Source organism: Salvelinus namaycush, chromosome 35 (assembly GCF_016432855.1).
Source record: "Salvelinus namaycush isolate Seneca chromosome 35, SaNama_1.0, whole genome shotgun sequence".
Classification (NCBI taxonomy): Eukaryota; Metazoa; Chordata; class Actinopteri; order Salmoniformes; family Salmonidae; genus Salvelinus; species Salvelinus namaycush.
The window spans coordinates 21,304,205-21,329,147 of record NC_052341.1 but is presented as its reverse complement, the minus strand read 5'-3'; the positions used below and the strand labels follow the sequence as shown (position 1 = coordinate 21,329,147).

General features: G+C 43.6%; 1 protein-coding gene across 1 annotated transcript in view; it reads left to right on the top strand.

Moving 5' to 3' along the window:
- The first annotated feature begins 5,381 nt into the window (after nucleotides 1-5,381).
- The window catches only part of shisa8b (shisa family member 8b), a 39,797-nt gene continuing 20,235 nt past the window's right edge, over nucleotides 5,382-24,943 (top strand). The window contains exons 1-2 of the mRNA XM_038974652.1: nucleotides 5,382-5,998; nucleotides 15,551-15,669. Of these exons, the coding sequence (XP_038830580.1) occupies nucleotides 5,382-5,998; nucleotides 15,551-15,669 (736 nt within the window). The remainder of the gene's footprint in view (nucleotides 5,999-15,550; nucleotides 15,670-24,943) is intronic.

Genomic DNA, 24,943 nt, shown 5'->3' with positions numbered 1-24,943 from the left:
TAAGGCTACAAACCGTTATAAATGGCCTATTTGCGAGATGTACTTGTTATTTTAATAGGCATAGGATACTGACTAAAATCTGGGTTTATAATTGCAATTCAACTTTGCCATGGTTTGCTTAGGTAGATGCAGGTAGCCCATAGGCCCTGATATGCCAACATGTCAACATCTAATTTCAGGGAAAAGTCCACAATGAAACTGACATTAAATGTGGAGAATGATTCATTTGCGATAGGAGAGATGACCATGTTCACTATTGATAACTTCCAATTTAATGAGCTAAACATGGCCTTTAATACTTTAATAATAACACAAGGCTACAACAACAGTTACAGGCTTTTTGTTAAATCCGTTTGCCAGCTCCAGTGGCACAAATTGATTTGCAATGTCTCCAGTGGTATTATAATTTCAATATATGTATTGTATCAAATGGTACACTACACTTAATGGCCTTAATGGCCAACAGATGCCAATGTAGCCTATTATTCTCCACATTTAAAGTAATTTTCATTGTGGACTTTTCCCCGTGACACAAGCACTTGAAGGAGTTCCATAACTTCAATTTCAAATGTCCACTCGCGCAGTGCTCCAGACCCTAGAACTGAGCATGAGTACAACCCCTTACCTTGATGCTGTTATCCATAAGAAAAGTCGACATTAGAATGCAGTTTACTTTAAATCACCTCTGCGCAAATTTGACTAAAGAGCTCTAGTGCGCCTAAAGTCGTTTTCCAATGCTTTGTTGCCTTATTCCAGTTCTAGCGCGTTAATATGTTTTATGGGAAAAGGGTGTCTCCATAATGAACAATCTAAACAGCCTACCTACAACTGGTAAAAAGTTGTCACGATGTGCGAATGTGCTGCTCTGTCACCGTGACTCAACTGCCCTTGGTGCAGCACTCTATCAACCAGTGCGCTCAACGCACACACACCCCTCCGCCCCCCCTCTCCCCCACTCACTCATTAAAAAAATATATCTATTTTTTATTTTATTTCACCTTTATTTAACCAGGTAGGCTAGTTGAGAACAAGTTCTCATTTGCAACTGCGACCTGGCCAAGATAAAGCAAAGCAGTTCGACACAGACAACAACACAGAGTTACACATGGAGTAAACAATAAACAAGCCAATAACACAATAAACAAGTCAATGACACAGTAGAAAAAAGAAAGTCTATATACAGTGTGTGCAAAATGCATGAGGAGGTAGGCAATAAATAGGCCATAGGAGCGAATAATTACAATTTAGCAGATTAACACGAGAGTGATAAATGAGCAGATGATGATGTGCAAGTAGAGATACTGGTGTGCAAAAGAGCAGAACGAGTTTTAATGACTCCAACCTAAGTGTATGTAAACTTCCGACTTCAACTCTATATATATATAATATTTATTTTTTATTTTTTATACTGTATATATTTATTTATTGTGATTTATCAGGGGGTGCTGCAGCACCCTCAGGATCCCTACTTCACGCGGCTATGCATATTTGTCGCCTACAATGCCTTCAGAAAGTATTCCCACTCCTTGACTTTTTACACATTTTGTTGTGTTGCAGCCATAATTTCAAATTGATTAAATTGAGATTTTGTTTCACTGGCTTACACACAATACCCCATAATGTCAAAGTGGAAAATTTTTTTTACAAATTAATTAAAAATGAAAAGCTGAAATGTCTTGAGTCAATAAGTATTCCACCCCTTTGTATTGGCAAGCCTAAATAAGTTCAGGAGTAAAAATGTGCTTAACAAGTCACATAATACACGGCATGGACTCACTCTGTGTTATAATAGTGTTTAACATTATTTTATTTTATGACTTTCTCATCTCTGCGCACCCCACATAAAATTATCTGTAATGTCCCTCAGTTTAGCAATGCATTTCAAATACAGATTCAACCACAAAGACCAGGGAGGTTTTCCAATGCCTAGCAAAGAAGGGCACCTATTGGTTGATGGGTAAAACAAATAAAAAGCAGACAGTTAATATACCTTTGAGCATGATGAAGTTATTAATTACACTTTGGACACTGTATCAATACACCCAGTCACTACAAAGATACAGGCATCCTTCCTAACTCAGTTTCCGAAGAGGAAAGAAAACGCCCAGGGATTTAGTTCCAAAGTTTAATGGCTAGGAGAAAGCTGAGGATGGATCAACAACATTGTAGTTACTCCACAATACTAACCCAATTGACAGAGTGAAAAGACAGAAGTCTGTATAAAATAAAAATATTCCAAAACATGCATCCTGTTTGCAAAAAGGCACTAAAGTAAAACACCAAAATAATGTGGCAAAGAAATTAACTTTATGTCCTGAATACAAAGTATTATATTTGGGGCAAATCCAACACAAAATATAAATGAGTACCACTATTTATATTTTCAAGCATGGTGGTGGCTGCATCATGTTATGGGTATTTTTGCCATCGGCAAGGACTAGGGAGTTTTTTTTAATAAAAATAAATGAAATACAGCTAACCACAGTCAAAATCCTAGAGGAAAACCTGGTTCAGTCTGCTTTCCAACAGACACTGGGAGACAAATTCACCTTTCAGCAGGACAAAAACCTAAAACACAAGGCCAAATATACACTAGAGTTGCTTACCAAGATGACGCTGAATATTCCTCGGTGGCCTAGTTACAGACTCAAGTCATCTTGAAAATCTATGGCAGGACTTGAAAATGCCTGTTTAGCAATGATCAACAACCAACTTGACAAAGCTTGAAGAATTTTAAAAAGAACAACGTGCAAAGAAAGCTCTTAAAGACTTACCCAAAAAGACTCACAGATGTAATCGCTGTCAAAGGGGATTCTAACATGTATTGACTTAAGCGTGTGAATACTTATGTAAATGAGATGTTTCTGTATTTAATTTTCAATAAATTTGCTACAATTTAAAAAAATATGTTTTCACTTTGTTGTTATGGGGTATTGTGTGTAGATGGGTGAGAGAGAAAAATATATTAAATCAATTTAGAATTCAGGCTGTAACACAACAAAATGTGGAGTAAGTCAAGGGAAATGAATACTTTCTGAAGGCTCTGTATCTGTCTTTCCTACAGCTTCATTCCTCTGTTCTTCTTTGCTCATAATCCCTTGCTTCCGTAGCCCTGTCGTTCCGCTGCCTCTCTCTCTCTCTCTCGCTTTCCCCATTGGCCCAGTATCTCTCTCTCTTTTTCACTTTCAGGTCTCCAGTCGTATTTTCTCCTGCTTTTCCTCCCCCACTCTCACGTTGTACTTACTATACACCCCCTGTTGTCCCCTATTCCCTCTTCTCTCTCTCTCTTTCTATTTATCTCTCTCTCTCTGACCAAGAAAGACCATACAAAGGAAGAGGTGAACAGACACACACAGTCACTGAACTGCTTTGGCGGAAGTGAAAGTGTTGAGAAAGGAGAGGAAAGGGAGGATGGTGAAAGGAAAGTAAAGGAGCGTAAAGAAGAGTAGAGCAACGGTTGAGGGAGAGCAAAAACCCTTGTCAATCTGTAACTGTTTATAATTTCAAACAATTTAGGTTTTCTATAATCCACACTGGGAGAATCTGTTCTAATCTGAGCTGGCGTCAGTGTGTGTGCAGATATGCGGAGAGGAACACCAGGCTCTTGTCGTTGGATTCCAGCTGCTGTGGTTTTGGCTGACAGGCGGAGGGTATCGCTGTGGTCTCGCTCCAGGATGGAATTGGAAACAAACCAAACACATGGAGGATTCCAGAGTTGGAACTCTGGACTTAATCTGGCAGACACACACACACACACACACACACGCACGCACACGCGCACACACACACACACACACACACACACACACACACACACACACACACACACACACACACACACACACACACACACACACACACACACACACACACACACACACACACACACACACACACAGACACACATACGAACACACTCACCCTCACATGCACACACTCATTTGTGTGAGAGGGTGGAAAGAAATCGAATGAGTGTAGGACAAATGAGAAGCAGACTGAGAGATAACAAGAGCACCCGCAACTAAACAACAGGAGGGATAAAAACAGGTGTTAGCTGTTCACTGCCTGACTTTTAGCTACATACCTTTAGACAGAGCAGAACAAACACACACACACTTACATACAGTACTTACTTAAAAACAGGGTAATTTGTGACAGAAAGTAAAGAACATCTCAGTTTTGCTCTTTTTTTATGTCTTCCACTACCCTCCTTCGTTCTCAGGGGATGATGTGAGCAGCAGCTGTATAGGATTGCCTCCCCTCCCTCACTCTCCCTCCCTTTCTCCTTTTCTCTCTCTCTCTCTCTCTCTCTCTCTCTCTCTCTCTCTCTCTCTCTCTCTCTCTCTCTCTCTCTCTCTCTCTCTCTCTCTCTCTCTCTCTCTCTCTCTCTCTCTCTCTCTCTCCAGCTCTCTCTCTCTCTCTTTCTCTCTACTCTCACACTGTCTTGCTCTTCCTCTCTCTCTCTTCCTCTCGCTCTCTCGTTCATTGTGTTGAGCAGAGGGGATTGAATTTGGCTCCTGAACTGTTACGTTTTCACAGAGCTCAGAGCGAGTCACATTCAACAGCACACACACACTCTCACACACACACTCTCACACACACCCACTCGCGCACACACACACACACGCGCGCACACAGGGAGGATTGTCAGCAAGCGCAGCGCGGTGTTCTGTGGGATTGCAACCACAAGTTGTCTGGTCTGGTCTGGACCTCCAAGCCACCCTCAACCACTGAGCTAGGAGGAGGAACAGGGAAACACTGCTTTAACGAGAGGAGAGGTCGCCTGTGGTGGACAAAGCTGCTACAAAACTACTTGGGGAATGGAAAAAACATAAGGAAAAAAACAAACTCCTTTACCCTATAGAGAAAAATGATGAGTAAAGTTTGTGGTTAATTGTTCATGGAATATACCCTGGTATATTGAAACTGCTGCTTTCTCTAAAGGCAATTTCAAAAGACAAAGGTAAGACAAACCTACTACGATGGTTCAGAGGATTTTAGTCCAGAGCATCAGATATTTTAGCTATTTTGCACTGTTCTGAGTAACCGGCATGCTTGTACCAAAACAAAAATGTAAAATCTACAAACACTCTCTGTCTGTTCCCATTATTCATAAATCGCATATGTGAGTGATTGAACTGTGGGTGAACCTTTCAATTATGTTGAAAAACTATGGAACGTCAGTTAGTATTCGCTTGTTTGAGAGACAGGAACCACATACTTTAGATTTTTGGACTATTAGATTTTTCTTTGTTGTTTCTCCCCAAACTTGTTGTTCTGTCTCTGACTACAAGCCCTGCTCTGAGACTTTGACCTCTGGTCTGACCCACCATAGAGGACTGTTCTAAAGCCTCAGCTTGGCACTGAGGATGGGGTGTACCATGGCAGCTTGCCCCCTGTCCTGCCTCCTCCTCATCCTATCCTTCATCCTGACGGGGCCCAGCCTGGCCCAGGACCTCACCAGCTCCACCACCACTGACCCGGACACTGTCCAAACCCAGACAGCCAATCAGACAGCTCCGATGACACCCACCATGACGGAGCCCGTCACCACGCTAGTAACCACAGAGTTCAGTGGCGTGTCGACGCCCAGCGGCGACATCGCGGATGATGAGGATGCCATCCCTACCAAAGGCACCCGTTGCCAAGGTTACTACGATGTGATGGGCCAGTGGGACCCACCTTTCAACTGCAATATGGGTGTTTTCCTGTACTGCTGTGGCACCTGCTTCTACCGCTTCTGCTGCCAGTTCAGAGGGCAGCGGCTCGACCAGAGCATCTGCTCAAACTATGACACACCCATCTGGGCCAACACGGGCAAGCCCATCACCACGGTGACCGAGGGCCATGGCAACCAGGAGAGAGACCGCACCCATATGATTGTCTACATCATCTGTGGAGTGGTGGCCATCATGGTGCTGGTGGGCATCTTCACCAAGCTGGGCCTGGAGAAGAGCAGGGGATCGGCAGGGGCGCAGAACGACCTCAGCAACTCCAGGTGAGGGAGAGTGTGTGTGTGTGTGTGTGTGTGTGCGTGCGTGCGTGCGTGCGTGCGTGCGTGCGTGTGTGTGTGTGTACATGTGGCTGCAACCATCAACTGAATCAGGCAAATTCCATTACATCATTCTCTTTTGGCAAATTTTAAAGAAATGTGTGTGTTGTGTTGTCAGGAGAAACAAATAAATGTTTTCATACCCACTGATAAGACATGCTATGGTTTGTGTATTTCATCAAAATTTCACAAACTTGTTCAGGAAGCTACCTGATCACTTTAGCCAGTATTGTAATTACATTCATGTTGAATATTGAAGGTAACTGCAGGGTGATGTTGTGTTTACCAACAATCTTTAGGGAATATGACCTGCTCCAGAAAGTGAGAGGGAGAGAGAGAGAGCGAGGAGAAGAAAGGCACAAAGGAAAAGAGACAAAGAGAGGAAGGAGATCACAATATGGCCAGAGGTACAGTATAGTAATCTATAGATATCAAGCAAAATCTGTTTACAGTACAAGCCAAAAATTCCGCATATACTTATCAAAACAAAACATTGAGGGGAAGTTTCAAGTATTCCAAATAATGTATCATATTCCCCAATAGCTACAGTATGTAGATCACATGACTTCTCATTCAGGCTTCATCTCACTGTACAGCGTTTTAGCCAGCGTCAGTCAGGTTAAATATCTGGTTCAGTGTTGGAGCAGAACCCCATGGACATCATTACTGAAACACTGCTGTGCTACATGGTGTCAACTCTCCCTCCTTTAATCAGTTTTCCTCTTGTCTTTCCTCCTCCTTATCTCTCTTTCTTTTGTATTACACCTTTCTCTCCTCTCTTCCGGCAGCCCTTGGGTTTTTGAGGTAATCAACGGAGGCAGGGCTGCAGGGGAGAAGAGATTTCGCCCCATCAGAATCTTTCTCTCTCTCCCTCTCCCTCTTTCTATCTCTCTCTCCCTCTCCCTCTCCCTCTCCCTCTTTCTCTCTCTCTCTCCCTCTCCCTCTCCCCCTCTCTCTCTCTCTTTTTCCCTTTCAAACTCCCTTTCTTTGTGTTGTTTTTTCCCCCATTTCTCTCCCTTTCACGCTTTCTCTCCCTTTCACACTTTCTCTCCCTTTGTCCTTTTCCCTCTCTCCTCCACTTCCCCTCTATCGCTCCCTTCTCACAACTGCTGACTTATGTTGCCTCTTTTACAGTAATGTCTATATTAGCCAATAGTTAATAACTCCGCCATGGTTTCATATAACTCCACCTAGCCAATATTGAGATATGGAAATCTTCTAATGACCTCAATGATCCCCCTGTCATAAAAAAAGTTATTTAAATACATTTAATAAATAAACAAAAAGCCCAAAGCAATGTTTTTATTTCTCTCTGAAATCCACGTATATGCAGTAGTTATCCCGCAGGGAGTGAACAGTTGCTCTCGTACGAGGCCGTCTACATCTTCAGTTTGGATAAATATTCCCAGGATTTAATGTTTTTCAGAGGTTAACACCTCTCAAAAATAGAACGCTCCCCGACCATATACACTCCTCGGCTGATTAACACTTCTTAACAGATTAACTGCCCTGGCCAGATTAGACTCGCACAGATTAAATAAACTCTCAGATTACTGGAATACTGTCGCTACTCCTCTGCTACCCAGTTATTACTCCTGGCTGGTCTAGCTGTGTAGCTCTAGAGGCCAACTCATTTCTACACAGATCATTTTGTCCATCTCTCTCTCTCGCTCTCTCTCTCTTCCTTTCTGTCTCCCTCTTTCGGCAACAGGCACACTGCAGTGCTGCTCTATAGGGCCCTTATTAGACCAGCATGGGGTGTCTGTCTCTCACATCTGGTAGTCAGCTTCTACCAGGTCAGGTGTTAGTTCATTACTCCTCTCAATCCCCCTCTAAAACCTCACAGCAGTTAGCAGTGTACGGTCCATCACACACTGCTCCAATTCTTGATTCCCAAAGGACAGAATGTGCCACTCTACCCGCCCCCAGGTGATGCATGTCGAATCTAATGGAAGATATCAACTGGAAGGGACTTAAAACAAACAACAATGACATTCATCCTAAAAGGCATCATGCCTGACATACTGTATAGTGATTTATAGTTCAATTAACAACAAGAATGATGATACTGACGTTTAGGTTGTGGTAGTGCATGGTTCAGATCACAACATTCAGAGAACACGGGCTCCAGGCATGATAGCATGGCTAAAAGTATCCACTTTACACCACCATGGGTGAGAATTAACATGGGGAAGAGAGAGGCCTGGTGTGGTGGTCCATTGATCTGATCTAAGTGTGTGTGTGTGTGTGTGCATGCATGTGCCTGTGCGCGCCCCCGCGCATGTTTGTGTGAGAGGGACACACAGCAAGCCATTGGCCCTTTAGATATCATGTTATATAACCTGGGACTAAGATGGCTTCTAAAAGGGCTTGACCCTTGTTATACTGCTATGTCCTTCAATAAGGCAAATAAACAATAGAAATGTCCGAAAATAAACCTCAACAAATGTAATTGCTTTCCCAATTCCCACTCTACATTCTTCTTTGATGAGCTACACCTTTTATGTCGCCTTTCCTTTGCTGCTGAGTTTCAGTGTGACTTTCAGTATTTTGTTGTAAAAAAAAAAGACTAAAAAAAGATGAAATCGTAAAACACCCCTTTCCTGCAGTCAAATTACCAAATTGCCATCTAGTGGCCTCATGGGTGGAATGTTACAAATCTTTTTCATAATTTTATAATTAATAAGCATTGTTTCAAAAAACCTGTCGAAACTCCAGTGTTTCTATGTCAAACATTTTTGTAATATTCCAGTCTTCTGTGATGTACAGTATATACAGTGTAATATCTGACATAGTACAGGTGTCTTCTTTGTTTTAAGCCAAGAACCATATATTTACCTGATTTGTTTGATATTAATAGTTAACGATTATATACTTGACATTTCTGTTCTATTAATGCTGTGTTTCTGTAAAGGGATGGTTTCCACTCTAGCTTCCTGCAGTTAGACTGGGCGTATGGTCAAGTAAATGGGTTTACCTTGAGATACCTTAAACTGACAATGACTTGGTTATAAAAACCTAAAGCTGGCATTCCATAGACAAGATGTGGTGTGTGACCCGAGATAGAGATAGCCTGGAAGAGTTTTGAACAATCCCTCATTGTCTCATCTTCCTGTCATCTGGGAAACTAAGCCGGATTGGGGGTAAAACAACATCCGTACGGATAACCAGGAGATGAACCAAGGTGGTTTATGATGCCCCCCGATCCGCATGGGAGGGGTGGAACTAGCCCTGACTAAGCATTTTTAGGTCTCCTATATTTAAAAAAAACATATATTTATCCTTTATTTAACTAGGCAAGTCAGTTAAGAACACATTCTTATTTACAATGACGGCCTAGGAACAGTGGGTTAACTGCCTTGTTCAGGGGCAGAACGACAGATGTTTACCTTTTGGTTACTGGCCCAACACTCTAACCACTAGGCTACCTGTTTTTTTATTATCAGTTAGGCTGCTCGGTCCAACAGTCAAGAGTGTTGTGTTGACTAGTCTCAATATTGCAATAATTAATCAATATTAAATAAAGACGATTGTTTGAAGAAATGATAAAGCCTCTCTCAGTATGAATTTCCACGACACAACCCAAAGGAAGATGCAGACAGACAGACAGGCAGTTGGGTACTTATAGAACGCAGCACACCCCTCCTCTCCTTCTTCCTCTATCCTATCCCTCTATCATTCAGCTTTCCTTCAGAGTTGGTTTATGTTTGCTATGAGTGCTCTCTGATTTTATACACCCCTCTCCATCCATTCATCCTAGTCCAGCTGTGATGGATACTTAGTGACATTTACCTTCCCCTGACCTCCTCCTCGGGCTCTCCCTCTCACCCCTGGACAGACACACATGAGGGCCACTGCTCATTGACTCAGCTCCAAGGGGTTGAATTCTCATGTTACCATTTTTTCTGAATATCACAACATGGAGCAGAATTGGATGTATTTTCATTGAGAATATAGTTCATGAAGTCTAGGAGAAAACATTATGTCAGATAGTACAAGGACATCTATGCTTTTGAAACTGCACCCAGAGTTAATAAAATGAGAAATTACATTAGTACTTTTTGGGGGGTTAATTATTTAAAAAAACATTATTGTGATTTATCAGAGGTACTGCGGCACCCTCAGCACCCCTACTTCCCGTGGCTATACTTTGTTTATTATTTTTTATCTCTGAAGACTATCCAACTGTGCAGTTTCACAAAAATTCTGAACCTATGTACATTTTACGGACACAGTGTAACGGTTGTCGTCGGTGGAAGGAGAGGACCAAAGCGCAGCGTGGTTAGTGTTCATCTTATTTAATAATAATCCAAAACTGAACACTTCAAATACAAAACAACAAAGTGAAAACCGAAACAGTTCTGTCTGGTGCAGACACACAAAGACTGAAAATAACCACCCACAAAACCCAACAGAAAACAGGCTACCTAAATATGGTTCCCAATCAGGGACAACGATTGACAGCTGCCTCTGATTGAGAACCATATCAGGCCAAACACAGAAATAGAAAATCATAGAAAAACTAACATAGACAACCCACCCAACTCACGCCCTGACCATACTAAAACAAAAGACAAAATAAAGGAACTAAGGTCAGAACGTGACACACAGTATATTTAGTTAATTAGTTATCTTGTTTTTAGTCCCACCCTTCAGCTCCACTCAACCCCTCCCATCTATCTCTGAACACCATCCAGTTTTGATTTCTATTTGCCATATATTTTTCAACTGTACTGTGATGTTTCACAAAAGATGTTAACCTTTCTATTCTCATAGTTTCTACAGATTGTAAATTAAAGATAAACATTTTTGCTAAGAATATTATTATATTATTGATCAATATTATTGCTTTTCAAATCATCCAGTAGTGCTATTTGCAGAGGTAGCTCCAGGTAAATGTTTCAATTCTTCAGTCATTCCTGAACCTGTGACTAAAAACAAGAAACAACCCGTATGGACAGTACCAAAACAAATGATCTAATGATTCTGGCTCTTCACAGCGAAATGGTGGTGTCTCCCATATATATATAACATTCTATTAGTTGCAATAATTTTTTATAATCATTGAAATGTTTTATTTTCTTTAACCAATTTTGGTCTTTAATGCAGGGCCGACAGACAAGTTCTTTACTTTCTCCCCCTTCTACTTGCCTCTTCCATTTTTGCTTTAATGCTGCAATTAGTTGGTTGTACTTTTGGATAGAGCAGACATTTCCATATATTTTTGTTAGCTGCATGTGTGACATAACTCCACCAGTCCTATTTATGATATGCTAGTACATTACTTTACAGGGCTAGATTCCCTTATCATTAGAGTGGGGACTGTGCTGGGCTGGAAGCTGTGGTGGTGAATGACGAAGAGTAGGACTGAATGTTGCTAATTAGCCATCTTCCTTCCTGATATGGGAGGAGGGATAATTGATTGTTACACAACATTAGGAGACTCTCCTTGTAATTCGATATGATGCGCTTTCACTACAAAGGATTAGCGATGATGATATCACGAAAGCTCTGACGCAGGAAGTCAGATATAAGAGGCTATAGATACAGAGGCTACGTCCCAAATGGCACTCTATTCCCTATATAGAGCACTACTGTTGACCATGGGGTATGATCAAAAGCAATGCACTATATAGGGGATAGGGTGCCATTTGGCACGCATACAGAGACTGTACTGTATGTAGGCTGGGCTACATGTCCTCGGTGATGCTCAATGCTGTGACCTTCCCTGCGCTCCAGGAGAAAGACATAATCCTATTGTTTCTCATTGACAGCAAGACGGCCATGTCTTTAATAACTGAATGACTCTTGTGATGTTATCATGAAGTTACTGGGATTCAAGTGGAATGGAGGATTATACCCTATGTTTTGTTTCTCACCTCCATGATCTTAAAGATACTGTATTGTTTTGATTTAATAGACAAACGCATTGCAGGCTGAGTCCCAAATGAGTGGGCAGTAATGATTAACATCCCCTGTTTCAATTTATTAACTGTTTTTTTTATCCCGTACTGATGGCCAGCATCTACCTTACCGTAGTCATTTAATTATAATTTCATCCTAATTTACATCAAACACACATTAGGCTAGTAGGAAAAGGATGACCGAGCACGCCCTCATTCTCATCGAAGGGGCTGTAGTGGAGCAGGTTGAGAGCTTCAAGTTCCTTGGTGTCCACATCACCAACAAACTTACATGGTCCAAGCACACCAAGACAGTCGTGAAGAGGGCACGACAAAGCCTATTCCCCCTCAATAAACTAAAAAGATTTGACATGGGTACTGAGGTCCTCAAAAGGTTCTACAGCTGCAACATCGAGAGCATCCTGACTGGTTGCATCACTGCCTGGTACGGCAATTGCTCGGCCACTACAGAGGGTAGTGCGTACGGCCCCGTACATCACTGGGGCTAAGCTGCCTGCCATCCAGGACCTCTACACCAGGCGGTGTCAGAGGAAAGCCCTAAAAATTGTCAAAGACCCGAGCCACCCCAGTCATAGACTGTTCTCTCTACTACCGCATGGCAAGCGGTGCCGGAGTGCCAAGGATAGGACAAAAATGCTTCTCAACAGTTTTTACCCCCAAGCCATAAGACTCCTGAACAGATAATCAAATGGCTACCCGGACTATTTGCATTGTGTGCCCCCCAACCCCTCTTATACGCTGCTGCTACTCTCTGTTTATCATATATGCATAGTCACTTTAACTATACATTCATGTACGTACTACCTCAATTGGACCGGCCAACCAGTGCCCCCGCACATTGGCTAACCGGGCTATCTGCATTGAGTCCCGCCACCCACCACCCGCCAACCCCTCTTTTACGCTATTGCTACTCTCTGTTTATCATATATGCATAGTCACTTTAACCATATCTACATGTACATACTACCTCAATCAGCCCGACTAACCGGTGCCTGTATATAGCCTCGCTACTGTTATAGCCTCGCTACTGTATATAGCCTCGCTACTGTTATAGCCTCGCTACTGTATATAGCCTCACTACTGTTATTTTTCACTGTCTTTTTTACTGTTGTTTTTATTTCTTTACATACCTATTGTTCACCTAATACCTTTTTTGCATTGTTGGTTAGAGCCTGTAAGTAAACATTTCACTGTAAGGTCTACCTACACCTGTTGTATTCGGTGCACGTGACACATAAACTTTAATTTGATTTGATTAGTGTACATTTAGGATAAAACTTCCACATAGATAGAGCCTGAAATGGAAGTTCAATTTAGCCTCTATAAATGCCCTAAATGCCCAGAGATAAAAGCAGTTTTTTTGCAGATTAAAAGCCTTAATCAGCAAGTTGTTTAGTAGCGAGCCAAAAGAAGAGAGAACCAAGCCCTAGGCAGCCTCAGTCTAGTGAGTAAGAGACAACATGAGGTAGCGAGGGAACGACAATAATGTAGGTTTAGAAAGAGAAATAAAGTAAAAGAGAGTGACATTAGAGAGGGCGAGAGAGAAAGAGAGAATGGAATATTTCGAGATTTAGGTGGCTTGAAAGAGAGAATTTTTAAAATTAAAAATAATACCTTTATTAGCCCAGTAGTTACATAATTTGAGCACAATCTTACCGAAACCAAAAACTTACAACCAAGCCCCTATTTTTATCCACTGTACACAGAACCCTCTTGAAGCTCTACACCTCTGCAAAGTCCCCCAGGCGATTCACCAGTTTACTTGTTGTACAAAACAAAGTCATCAGCGATTGGTACTACTTAAGTAGTTTTTGGGGTATCTGTACTTTACTTTACTATTTATATTTTTGACAAGTTTTACTTTTACTTCAATACATTCCAAAATAAAATAATGTACTTTTTACTCCATACATTTTCTCTTACACCCAAAGTACTTGTTACATTTTGAATAGTAGGACAGGAAAAATTAAACACAAATGCTTTGTTTGTAAATGATGTCTGAGTGTTGGAACATGCCCCTGGCTATCCGTAAATTTAAAAAAGAAAATGGTGCCGTCTGGTTTGCTTAATATAGGGAATTTTAAATGATTTATACTTTTACTTTTACTTTCAATACTTAAGTATATTTTAGCAATCACATTTACTTTTGATACTTAAGTATATTTAAAACCAAATACTTTTAGACTTTTACTCAAGTCGTTTTTTACTGGGTGACTTTACTTTTACTCAAGTATGACAATTGGGTACTTTTTCCACCACTGGGAAGGAGTCCCTGTAGACGAGACATTTTTTCCATCTGAAAACAGCCAGCTATCATGTCTGACATCAACATTGCTTCCCTCTCAGCATGCCACCACAGCACTCCCTAAGAATTTGGCTGTCCCACACACATATCACACCTACACACTGTCCCAACTCAGCAGTTCCAATGGGCCGGGGCTCACTTTCTGGCAGCTCTAACACAGGAGTTCCCCTCTGGCTGGTTCTCTTACCGTGTGGTCGCAGTCCCTGATGTGCAGGGTGGAGGAGCACTATTCGGCAGCGGAGCGATACACTGAGCAGAACAGAGGCACCAGTGTGTGAATAATTGATCAATGTCAACTCTGTAAATTCAGTAAACTCAAAGAGAGAAAACATGTTTGTCTAAAGTGATGAATGAGATTGCTGGGGAGGTGGATTAGTTTATTCTGTTTGTCATTAGAAAAAGGGGTTTGGGAGTTTTTGTATGTGCGCATGTGTGCGTGCAGGTTTCTGCAAAGTCTGTTTTGTATAGAAACAGAGTTTGTAGAGCAAGAGTTGTTCATTCTATTAATCTCTCCCATTTGATATATGTCACATTGTCACCTCTCCCTCGGCTCACCCCTATGGAGTTCTGCTCTGTCCAGCTAGGGAGGGCAAATTCACCGTAGTACCCTTCCCACATTTATACACATTCCTGGCACATAATGTACTGTACAGATAACCACAGCCCAGGGGAAGGTCAATCTGTTCAGGAAAGTCCTCCCAGGAGAAGAGGAGAGCCCTGGCTCCCCACCCTTCCTGAGGTCTGGTTCCGTGGGACACAAACACACAGATAAAGAGAGATGATGTCTATCAGTACAGCAGTGTGTTCCCTTACACACAGCTCAATGACGTGACAGTGTGTTTTAGGGTATTTATGAGTGTGACACTGTGTGCCTGATAAGATTACACTCAATTAAAATGGCCCATTTTCAGTGTCACTCTCTCTGTCTCCGTCTCTCCCCCCCCCCCCCCCTCTCTCTCCCCCTCTCTCTCTCTCTCCAGATTATATGATCACACACTCAGCCCAATTCTCTGGCTCCTATCACTTTCTTCCATGTTCCCCTGCAGTGCTGCTGTTCTTATTTTTGGCTTTGACTAAGCCTACAGTCACACACAGTGGCCAGCTATGGGGAGTTATTTGCCCAGGAGTTTAGGGTTAGGGCTTGGGTCGAATGCCTATAACCACGGGATCAGCTGGTTCAATCCCCACTCACAGTTCCTACTCAATCACCACACATGTAGAGAGTCATTCTAAAGTCTACCTGTAATATGTGTGTCTGTCCATTCACAGGACCCTGACAGAGCTTCTGAAGCAGCCCAGAGGAGAGGTTAGCTCAGTGGACAGCACAATCACCAACCCCCCTATCGAAACCAACTACATCTCAGCTAGGATGCTACGCAGCCGCAGCGGTAAGCACAGCTACTCAGCACACACGCACAGTGGTGTAAAGCACTTAAGTAAAAATACTTTAAAGTACTACTTAAGTCGTTTTTTGGGGTACGTGTACTTTACTTTATTATTTATATTTTTGACTACTTTTACTTTTACTCCACCACAATCCTTAAGAAAATATTGTACTTTTTACTCCATACATTTTCCTTTACACCCAAAAGTACTCGTTACATTTTGAATGCTTAGCAGGACAGAAAAATAGTCCAATTCACACAGTTATCAAGAGAACATCCCTAGTCATCTCTACTGCCTCTGATCTGACAGACTCACTAAACCGACATGCTTTGTTTGTAAATGACGTCTGAGTGTTGGAGTGTGCCCCTGGCTTTCTGTAAATTAGAAAAAACAGAAATGGTGCCATCTGGTTTGCTTAATATAGGGAATTTGAAAATATTAATTTTTTGATACTTAAGTATATTTTAAACCAAATACTTTTAGACTTTTACTAAAGTAGAATTTTACTGGGTGACTTTTACATTTACTTGAGTCATTTTCTATTAAGGTATCTTTATTTTTACTCAAGTATGACAGTTTTCCACCACTGCACAGGCACACACACACGCAACAAATTCTCTCACTGTACTTTTGCTCTTCTCTTGCATCACTAAAGCAGCCAGACCAAACACTGCAGTTTCAGTGCTGCGTAAAACCTAGCTGACTCATTAGTGTAGTTACAGGATGAGGATCTAGGGGGCACTTATAACCCTGCACTCAAACACACTATGACTTATTCGAGGAATTCAGAGCGGAGCGCAACTCAGTCCATCCTATTATAGGATCACGAAATGATGCTCTACGTATATGACATGTGTCTGTTGATGTACCACATGATTTCTGGAGACTTCTTTCAATGACTAAAGAAATGACATGTATTTGTACATACTTCACTAGTTTCCGGCTGTGTATGCATCACAATATGCATGTACAGTATGTGTGTGTAGCTACCGTAGAATAATAATGACTCATTCTAATTCAATGGTGTGTACACTGTGCTGATAGTGGCGTCAAGTTAACACAAAGCATGCCTTAGTGGTTGATAACATCAGTGAGGCATCAATTTGGAGAGCTCCTTGTCTGATAGGGGCAACAACAGATACTACTCACATCAAGGAGATAAGGAGCTAGGGGGAGGAGAAGAAAACCAGGGACAGCACCCTCCTCAGTAAATAGGCATGGTAAACTGGTAAACATCAATAACGAAACCAGCAGCAATCACCATGCAAACTCAACTAGCCAGCCCACCAGCACATCCATCCACAACAGGCATGTGCCAATTCTATACATCCAGATGTGTGTATGTGTGTGTGGATGTGTGTGAGAGAGAGAGAGCAAGAGACAGAGAGGGGTGTGTGAGATAGAGGGGTGGTGTTTGATCTAAGAGGCCCCCTACCTTTTCCCTCACCCGTCCAGCTGACTGTGCATCCATAGACCTAGGTTAGAGAGAACACACACATCACACACACACAAATGCGTACACACATCACACACACTGGTCTGCTCACACTCAATCCCCAAAAAACCTTTGGATCTCAGACCAGCCACAGTCTTTTCTGTGATCCCCACTCAAAACACACACACAAACACATATACACATCAAGGATCTGTATTACTGTGTGTTGATGGAGGCCTTGGCTGTAGCACTAGAGATTGGACTTGGATCATCTGCGCAAATGCAGTTTAGTGGATTACACGCACACACAAGGCACAGCGCTCCTCCAGCCTTGAGGATTTGGGCCGTCGGTGATGTATTATTTACGGTGAGAACTGTAGACTCCGCTAGGCTCACCAATCCCTCTTTTTACTCCTCTTTTCCCTCCTTTCTTCTTTCTAAAGGATTTCAGTTTGACACACCAGTGCTTCTGGTTTATAGTTCTGTCACTGCTCTAATCTCACTCTGTCTCAGAGTGTGGGATTGGCACAGTTGTCAGGCAAATTTAAAAGGTCTGGCTCTGAAGGTGATGTTGTTAAAATGCTGTGGTTTGAATAACCTCTGTCCTCTCAATTGACTGTTAAGGGTCATCCCTTTCTGTTTCTCACTTAGTTGAGTGGGACATTATAGCACATTATGGTGCTAAACAGTATTGGCTTTTCCAGTGGAGAGGGAAAGAGATGCTTTGATAAAAGAAATATATGGTTTGGGAAAAGAAAGAGATGCTTTGGGAAAAGAAAGAGATGCTTTGATAAAAGAAAGAGATGCTTTGGGCAAAGAAAGAGATGCTTTGATAAAAGAAAGAGATGCTTTGATAAAAGAAAGAGATGCTTTGATAAAAGAAAGAGATGCTTTGGGAAAAGAAAGAGATGCTTTGGGAAAAGAAAGAGATGCTTTGGGAAAAGAAAGAGATGCTTTGATAAAAGAAAGAGATGCTTTGGGAAAAGAAAGAGATGCTTTGGGAAAAGAAAGAGATGCTTTGGGAAAAGAAAGAGATGCTTTGGGAAAAGAAAGAGATGCTTTGGGAAAAGAAAGAGATGCTTTGGGCAAAGAAAGAGATGCTTTGATAAAAGAAAGAGATGCTTTGATAAAAGAAAGAGATGCTTTGGGAAAAGAAAGAGATGCTTTGGGAAAAGAAAGAGATGCTTTGGGAAAAGAAAGAGATGCTTTGATAAAAGAAAGAGATGCTTTGGGAAAAGAAAGAGATGCTTTGGGAAAAGAAAGAGATGCTTTGGGAAAAGAAAGAGATGCTTTGGGAAAAGAAAGAGATGCTTTGGGAAAAGAAAGAGATGCTTTGGGAAAAGAAAGAGATGCTTTGGGAAAAGAAAGAGATGCTTTGGGAAAAGAAAGAGAAGCGTTGATAAAAGAAAGAGATGCTTTGATAAAAGAAAGAGATGCTTTGGGAAAAGTAATGCCGCCTGCTCACTGACCAAGGAGTCAGATTTACGAAGCATTTTGCTCTGGGTGTAAAGTTTGCACCAGCTTTTTCAATAGGGGATAAAACCCCAAAAAACATAGCTTATTATACTTCCTCTTAACCTTTATTTAGCCTTTTGGTCTGCCCTCAATATTTAATTCACTTAGAAAACTTGTGTCTACTGGTGTAAACTTTGCACCTGGTGCAAATGCTTAAGTTTGGCCCAAAAGCTTCATTTTCATTTAAGTGTAGAGCAGCTTATGATACTTTTGTGTATGTTTATGAACCTCTCTCAGTCCAAAGACAACATTAAAACACGTAGAACGTTGGTTAACGTAAGAAATGGATTGTTAAGAGAGGCCACAGAAGAAAAGGACAAAATTAACTAGTTATCAAACAGAAAATTACCTTGGGATAAGCATTTTCTCACGACACTCACCTCTCACGTCCTCTATCACGCAATAGCTCTTTCCCTCTCTATTCTGTCCATCTTTCTCTTTGTCTCTTTCTCTCTCTCTGCAACACTTATTTTTCACCCACATTTACCTTCCCTCTCTTTCTTAGTATCGTCATATTGGCTGATAACCTCCCATCTCCATCTCCAGGCTCCAAAAAAGACAGACAGCTTGTTATTCTTATAAATGACAGATTTTAGCAGGGAGGGATTTGTAGCCCCCCCCCATCCAGCCCTAAGGGAAGCACTCCAGTTAAATATATAAAAACTAGTCTCTCATAGGGACTGATCAAGTGTGAGTCTTCAAGCACAGAGGGGTGATGGGGAGTAGCACGGCTCTATATACAGGGCGGTAATAGGAGGTAGCAAGGTGTGTGTGTGTGTGTGTGTGTGTGTGTGTGTGTGTGTGTGTGTGTGTGTGTGTGTGTGTGTGTGTGTGTGTGTGTGTGTGTGTGTGTGTGTGTGTGTGTGTGTGTGTGTGTGTGTGTCGCTATGCCTGTCACACTAGTGAAGCTCAAATGGCCAATGTGAAACTACACTGCTCTCAAAGTAGTACAGACGCATTAGGGCCAGCCATACACACACACACACTCTCTCGTGTCTTACAGACGTCAGACATCCCGTTATGTACTCTCCTCTTTATCACCCTCCCTAAGGCACAAAATACTCTTTAATGTAACATTACAAACACACACACACACATGTGCTTGCTTGCTCGTCTCAGCAGTCTCTTAGTGTTTCACGGCTATGAACACACACAATAGCTGGGTATTGGGAGCAGGTTGTACTATGGGTAAGTGTGTTCAGAATGAGGCACAAACACACCTCTGGGCCTCTTGTGTAATAACCATGTAATATCCAATGTATTATCAGTCCTGTTACTGTTCTGAAGGATCATGCCATCTCACCAATTCCCTAATCACCCTTTGGACACGCCGGCTCTCCGGCAAACTCACCACACCTGAACTCACTCTGATAATCACCATTCCTCTCCTTTCCTCACCTATATAAGCAGCTAGTTTTATATCAGTGTTTGTTCAGTGTTTGTAGTGGCATGGGGCGGCCCAAGTCCTTATTCGATTTCCTTTGTTGTGCTTACCGGACTCTAAAGTAAGTGCCTTTTATGTATATAGAGAATTGTATAATGCTAATGCTAACTTTCTAGCCGGTATGTTTATTGCCAATCAGTTTATGATGCTTTACTTTCCTTAGAAAGTATTCCTTCCTTCCTTTGTCTTATATATCCTGAGTTCCATAGATATTACCCCAACCAGAAGCCATGGATTACAGGCAACATTCGCACCAAGCTAAAGCTGTTGCTTTCAAAGAGCGGGACTTTTTTCTTACTTTTATTTAACTAGGCAAGTCAGTTAAGAACAAATTCTTGTTTTCAATGACGGCCTTGGAACAATGGGTTAACTGCCTAGTTTAGGGGCAGAACGACAGATTTTTACCTTGTCAGCTTGTGGATTCGATCTTGCAACGTTTCGGTTACTATTCAAACTGTCACGATCGTCATAAGGAGTGGACCAAGATGCAGCGTGGTATGTTTCCATCCTTTTATTTGGAATAGAAAACTCAAAGGGAAAAAAAACAATAAAGCGAACAAACGAAACGTGAAGCTCAAAATAGTGCACACAGGCAACTACACCTAGACAAGATTCCACAAAGCACAATGGGGAAATGGCTACCTAAATATGATCCCCAATCAGAGACAACGATAAACAGCTGCCTCTGATTGGGAACCATACCAGGCCAACATAGACATATAATTCCCCTAGATAACCCACCCTTAATCACACCCCAACCTAACCAACATAGAGAATAAAAGCTCTCTATAGTCAGGGCGTGACAGTACCTCCCCCCAAAGGTGCGGACACCGACCGCAAAACCTGACTCAATAGGGGAGGGTCCGGGTGGGCATCTACCGTCGGGGGCGGCTCCGGTGCAGGGCGAATTTCCCACTCCGCTCGTGGATACGTCATCGGAGGAACCGGACCGTGGATCGTCGCCGGAGGAACCGGACCGTGGATCGTCGCCGGAGGAACCGGAACGTGGTTCGTCGCTGGGGACTCCGAACCGTAGATCGTCGCTGGGGACTCCGGACCGTAGATCGTCGCTGGGGACTCCGGACCGTAGATCGTCATCGGGGACTCCGGACCGTGGTTTGTCGCCGGGGACTCCGGACAGTAGATCGTCATCGGGGACTCTGGACCGTGGTTTGTCGCCGGGGACTCCGGACCGTAGATCGTCGCCGGTGGCTCCGGAGCTGGAGGCTCTGAACTGCAGACTGTCGCTGGATGTACCAGACCGTGGACCGTCTCAGGAGGTTCCGGACTGTGGACCGTCTCAGGAGGTTCCGGACTGTGGACCGTCTCAGGAGGTTCCGGACTGTGGACCGTCGTTGGAGGTTCCGGACTGTGGACCGTTGTTGGAGGTTCCGGACTGTGGACCGTCGTTGGAGGTTCCGGACTGTGAAACGTCGCCGGAAGCTCTGGACTGGGAACTGTCGCCGGAAGCTTTGGACTGGGAACTGTCGCCGGAAGCTCTGGACTGGGAACTGTCACCGGAAGCTCTGGACTGGGAACTGTCGCCGGAAGCTCTAGACTATTGGAGGCGCACTGGAGGCCTAATGCGCGGGACCGGTACAGGTGGTACCGAGCTGGTGACACGCACCTCAGGGCGAGTGCAGGGAGGTGGCACAGGATGTACTGGACTGTGGAGGCGCACTGGAGGCCTAATGCGCGGGACCGGTACAGGTGGTACCGAGCTGGTGACACGCACCTCAGGGCGAGTGCGGGGAGGTGGCACAGGATGTACTGGACTGTGGAGGCGCACTGGAGGCCTGATGTGTAGGACCGGTACAGGTGGCACCGGGCTGATGACACGCACCTCAGGGCGAGTGCGGGGAGGAGGCACAGGACGCACTGGACTGTGGAGGCGCACTGGAGGCCTGATGCGTGGGACCGGTACAGGTGGCACCGGTCTGATGACACGCACCTCAGGGCGAGTGCGGGGAGGAGGCACAGGACGCACTGGACTGTGGAGGCGCACTGGAGGTCTAGAGCGTAGAGCTGGCACAAGCCGTCCTGGCTGGATGCTCACTTTAGTCCGGCAAGTGCGGGGCACTGGCACAGGATGCACTGGGCTGTGAAAGCGCACTGGCGACACAGTGCGTAGAGCCGGCGCAGGATATCCTGGACCGAGGAGGCGTACTGGAGACCAGGAGCGCTGAGCCGGCACAACCCGTCCTGGCTGGATGCTCACTTTCGCACGGCAAGTGCGAGGAGCTGGCACAGAACGCACCGGGCTGTGGATGCACACTGTAGACACATTGCGTATCTCCGCAAAACATGGTGCCTGACTGGTCCCACGCTCCTCACGGCAACTGTCTTGCTCCAGACACCAAACCATCCACTCTACCTCATCACTCCCCTCAACTATCCTGCAATACTCCTCGCTCAGTCTATCCCAATATTACTCTTCTCTCTCAGACTCGCCCCTCAGACTCGATCCCACAAAGCACAATGGAGAAATGGCTACCTAAATATGATCCCCAATCAGATACAACGATAAACAGCTGCCTCTGATTGGGAACCATACCAGGCCAACATAGACATATAATTCCCCTAGATAACCCACCCTTAATCACACTCCAACCTAACCAACATAGAGAATAAAAAGCTCTCTATGGTCAGGCCGTGACACCAACGCTTTAACCACTAGGCTACTCTAACCCGGAAGCTTATAAGAAATCATGCTATGCCTGCCGACAAATCATCAAACAGGCAAGCGTCAATACAGGACTAAGATGGAATCGTCCTACACCGGCTCCGACGCTCGTCGGATCTGGCAGGGCTTGCAAACTATTACAGAATACAAAGGGAAGCACAACCGAAAGCTGCCCAGTGACACAAGCCTACCAGACGAGCTAAAGAACTTCTATGCTCGCTTCGAGGCAAGTAACACTGAAACATGCATGAGAGCATCAGCTGTTCCGGAGGACTGTGTGATCACGTTCTCCGCAGCCGATGTGACAGGTCAACATTCACAAGGCCGCTGGGCCAGACGGATTACCAGGATGTGTACTCCGAGAATGCGCTGACCAACTGGCAAGTGTCTTCACTGACATTTTCAACCTCTCCATGTCTGAGTGTAATACCAACATGTTTCAAGCAGACCACCATAGTACCTGTGCCCAGGACAACAACCTCTCCCTCAACGTGATCAAGACAAAGGAGAAGATTGTGGACTACAGGAAAAAGAGGACAGAGCACGCCCCCATTCTCACCGACGGGGCTGTAGTGGAGCAGGTTGAGAGCTTCAAGTTCCTTGGCGTCCGCATCACCAACAAACTAACATGGTCCAAGCACATCAAAACAGTTGTGAAGAGGGCACGACACAACCTATTTCCCCTCAGGAGACTGAAAAGATTTGGCGTGATCTTTCTCAGATCTTCAAAAGGTTTTACAGCTGCACCATCGAGAGCATCCTGATGGGTTGCATCGCCACCTGGTATGGCAACTGCTCAGCCTCTGACCGCAAGGCACTACAGAGGGTAGTGCGTACGGCCCAGTACATCACCGGGGCCAAGCTACCTGCCATTCAGGACCTCTATACCAGGCATTGTCAGAGGAAGGCCTTAAAAATTGTCAAAGACTCCAGCCACCCAAGTCATAGACTGTTCTCTCTGCTACCGCACGGCAAGAAGTACTGTGGCGCCAAGTCTAGGTCCAAGAGGCTTCTAACCAGCTTCTACCCCCAAGCCATAAGACTCCTGAACAGCAAATAAAATGGCTACCCAGACTATTTGCACCCCCCCCACCCCGCTGCTACTCTCTGTTATTATCTATGCATAGCCACTTTAGGAACCCTACCTGCATGTACATAATTACCTCAATTACCTCGACACCGGTGCCCCCGCACATTGACACATTCACTCTGAACCGGTACCCCCCTGTATATAGCCCCGCTATTGTTATTTACTGCTGCTCTTTAATTATTTGTTTTTCTTATCTCTTACTTTTTTGGGGGTATTTTCTAAAAACTGCATAGTTGGTTAAGGGCTTGTAAGTAAGCATTTCACTGTAAGGTCTGCACCTGTTGTATTAGACGTATGTGACAAATAACATTTGATTTGATTACATTTTATTGGTAATGTCCTTTGTTTGGTTAGCATAGTTGATATACTTTTATATTTCTCCTTACTTATGGCTGTAACGGCAGTCTACTTCGTCCTCCTACTCAGACGAGGAGAGGCGAGAAGGATCAGAGGACCAATGTGCAGCGTGGTAATTAGACATAATGAAATTTAATAGACAAAACAAAAACACTATACAAACTGACAAAACACACTAACCGTCACAGTCCTTGCTGGTGCAGACAAAACACAAAGACAGGAAACAACCACCCACAATCCCCAACACAAAACAAGCCACCTATATATGATTCTCAATCAGGGACAACGATTGACAGCTGTCTCTGATTGAGAACCATATCAGGCTGAACATAGAAACAGACGAACTAGACACACAACATAGAATTCCCACCCAGCTCACGTCCTGACCAACACTAAACAAGCAAAACACATAAGAACTCTGGTCAGGACGTTACAATGGCACTTTGTCTTGTGTACTAATGTATTTTATCTATCTCCTCTTTGTATTCCCTTCAGACCACAACCTACTATCATAACTTGTCACAAACTTACCTTCCGGCCTTACGAGCCATCAAATCTCCATCCTACCCCCCATGTGCTCCTGTGACCTTCTGCTGTGCCCTTTTAGTTAGTGAATAAATAACGAGAACTAGAAACCTTGCCTTGAACCTTCGTTCCCGCATTCTTACAGATGCGCCATAGTGGCAATATCACTCTTCAACCTAGCCCAAGATACAGTCCACCCTAGTCTTCTTCTTTAATTATACTAGTAA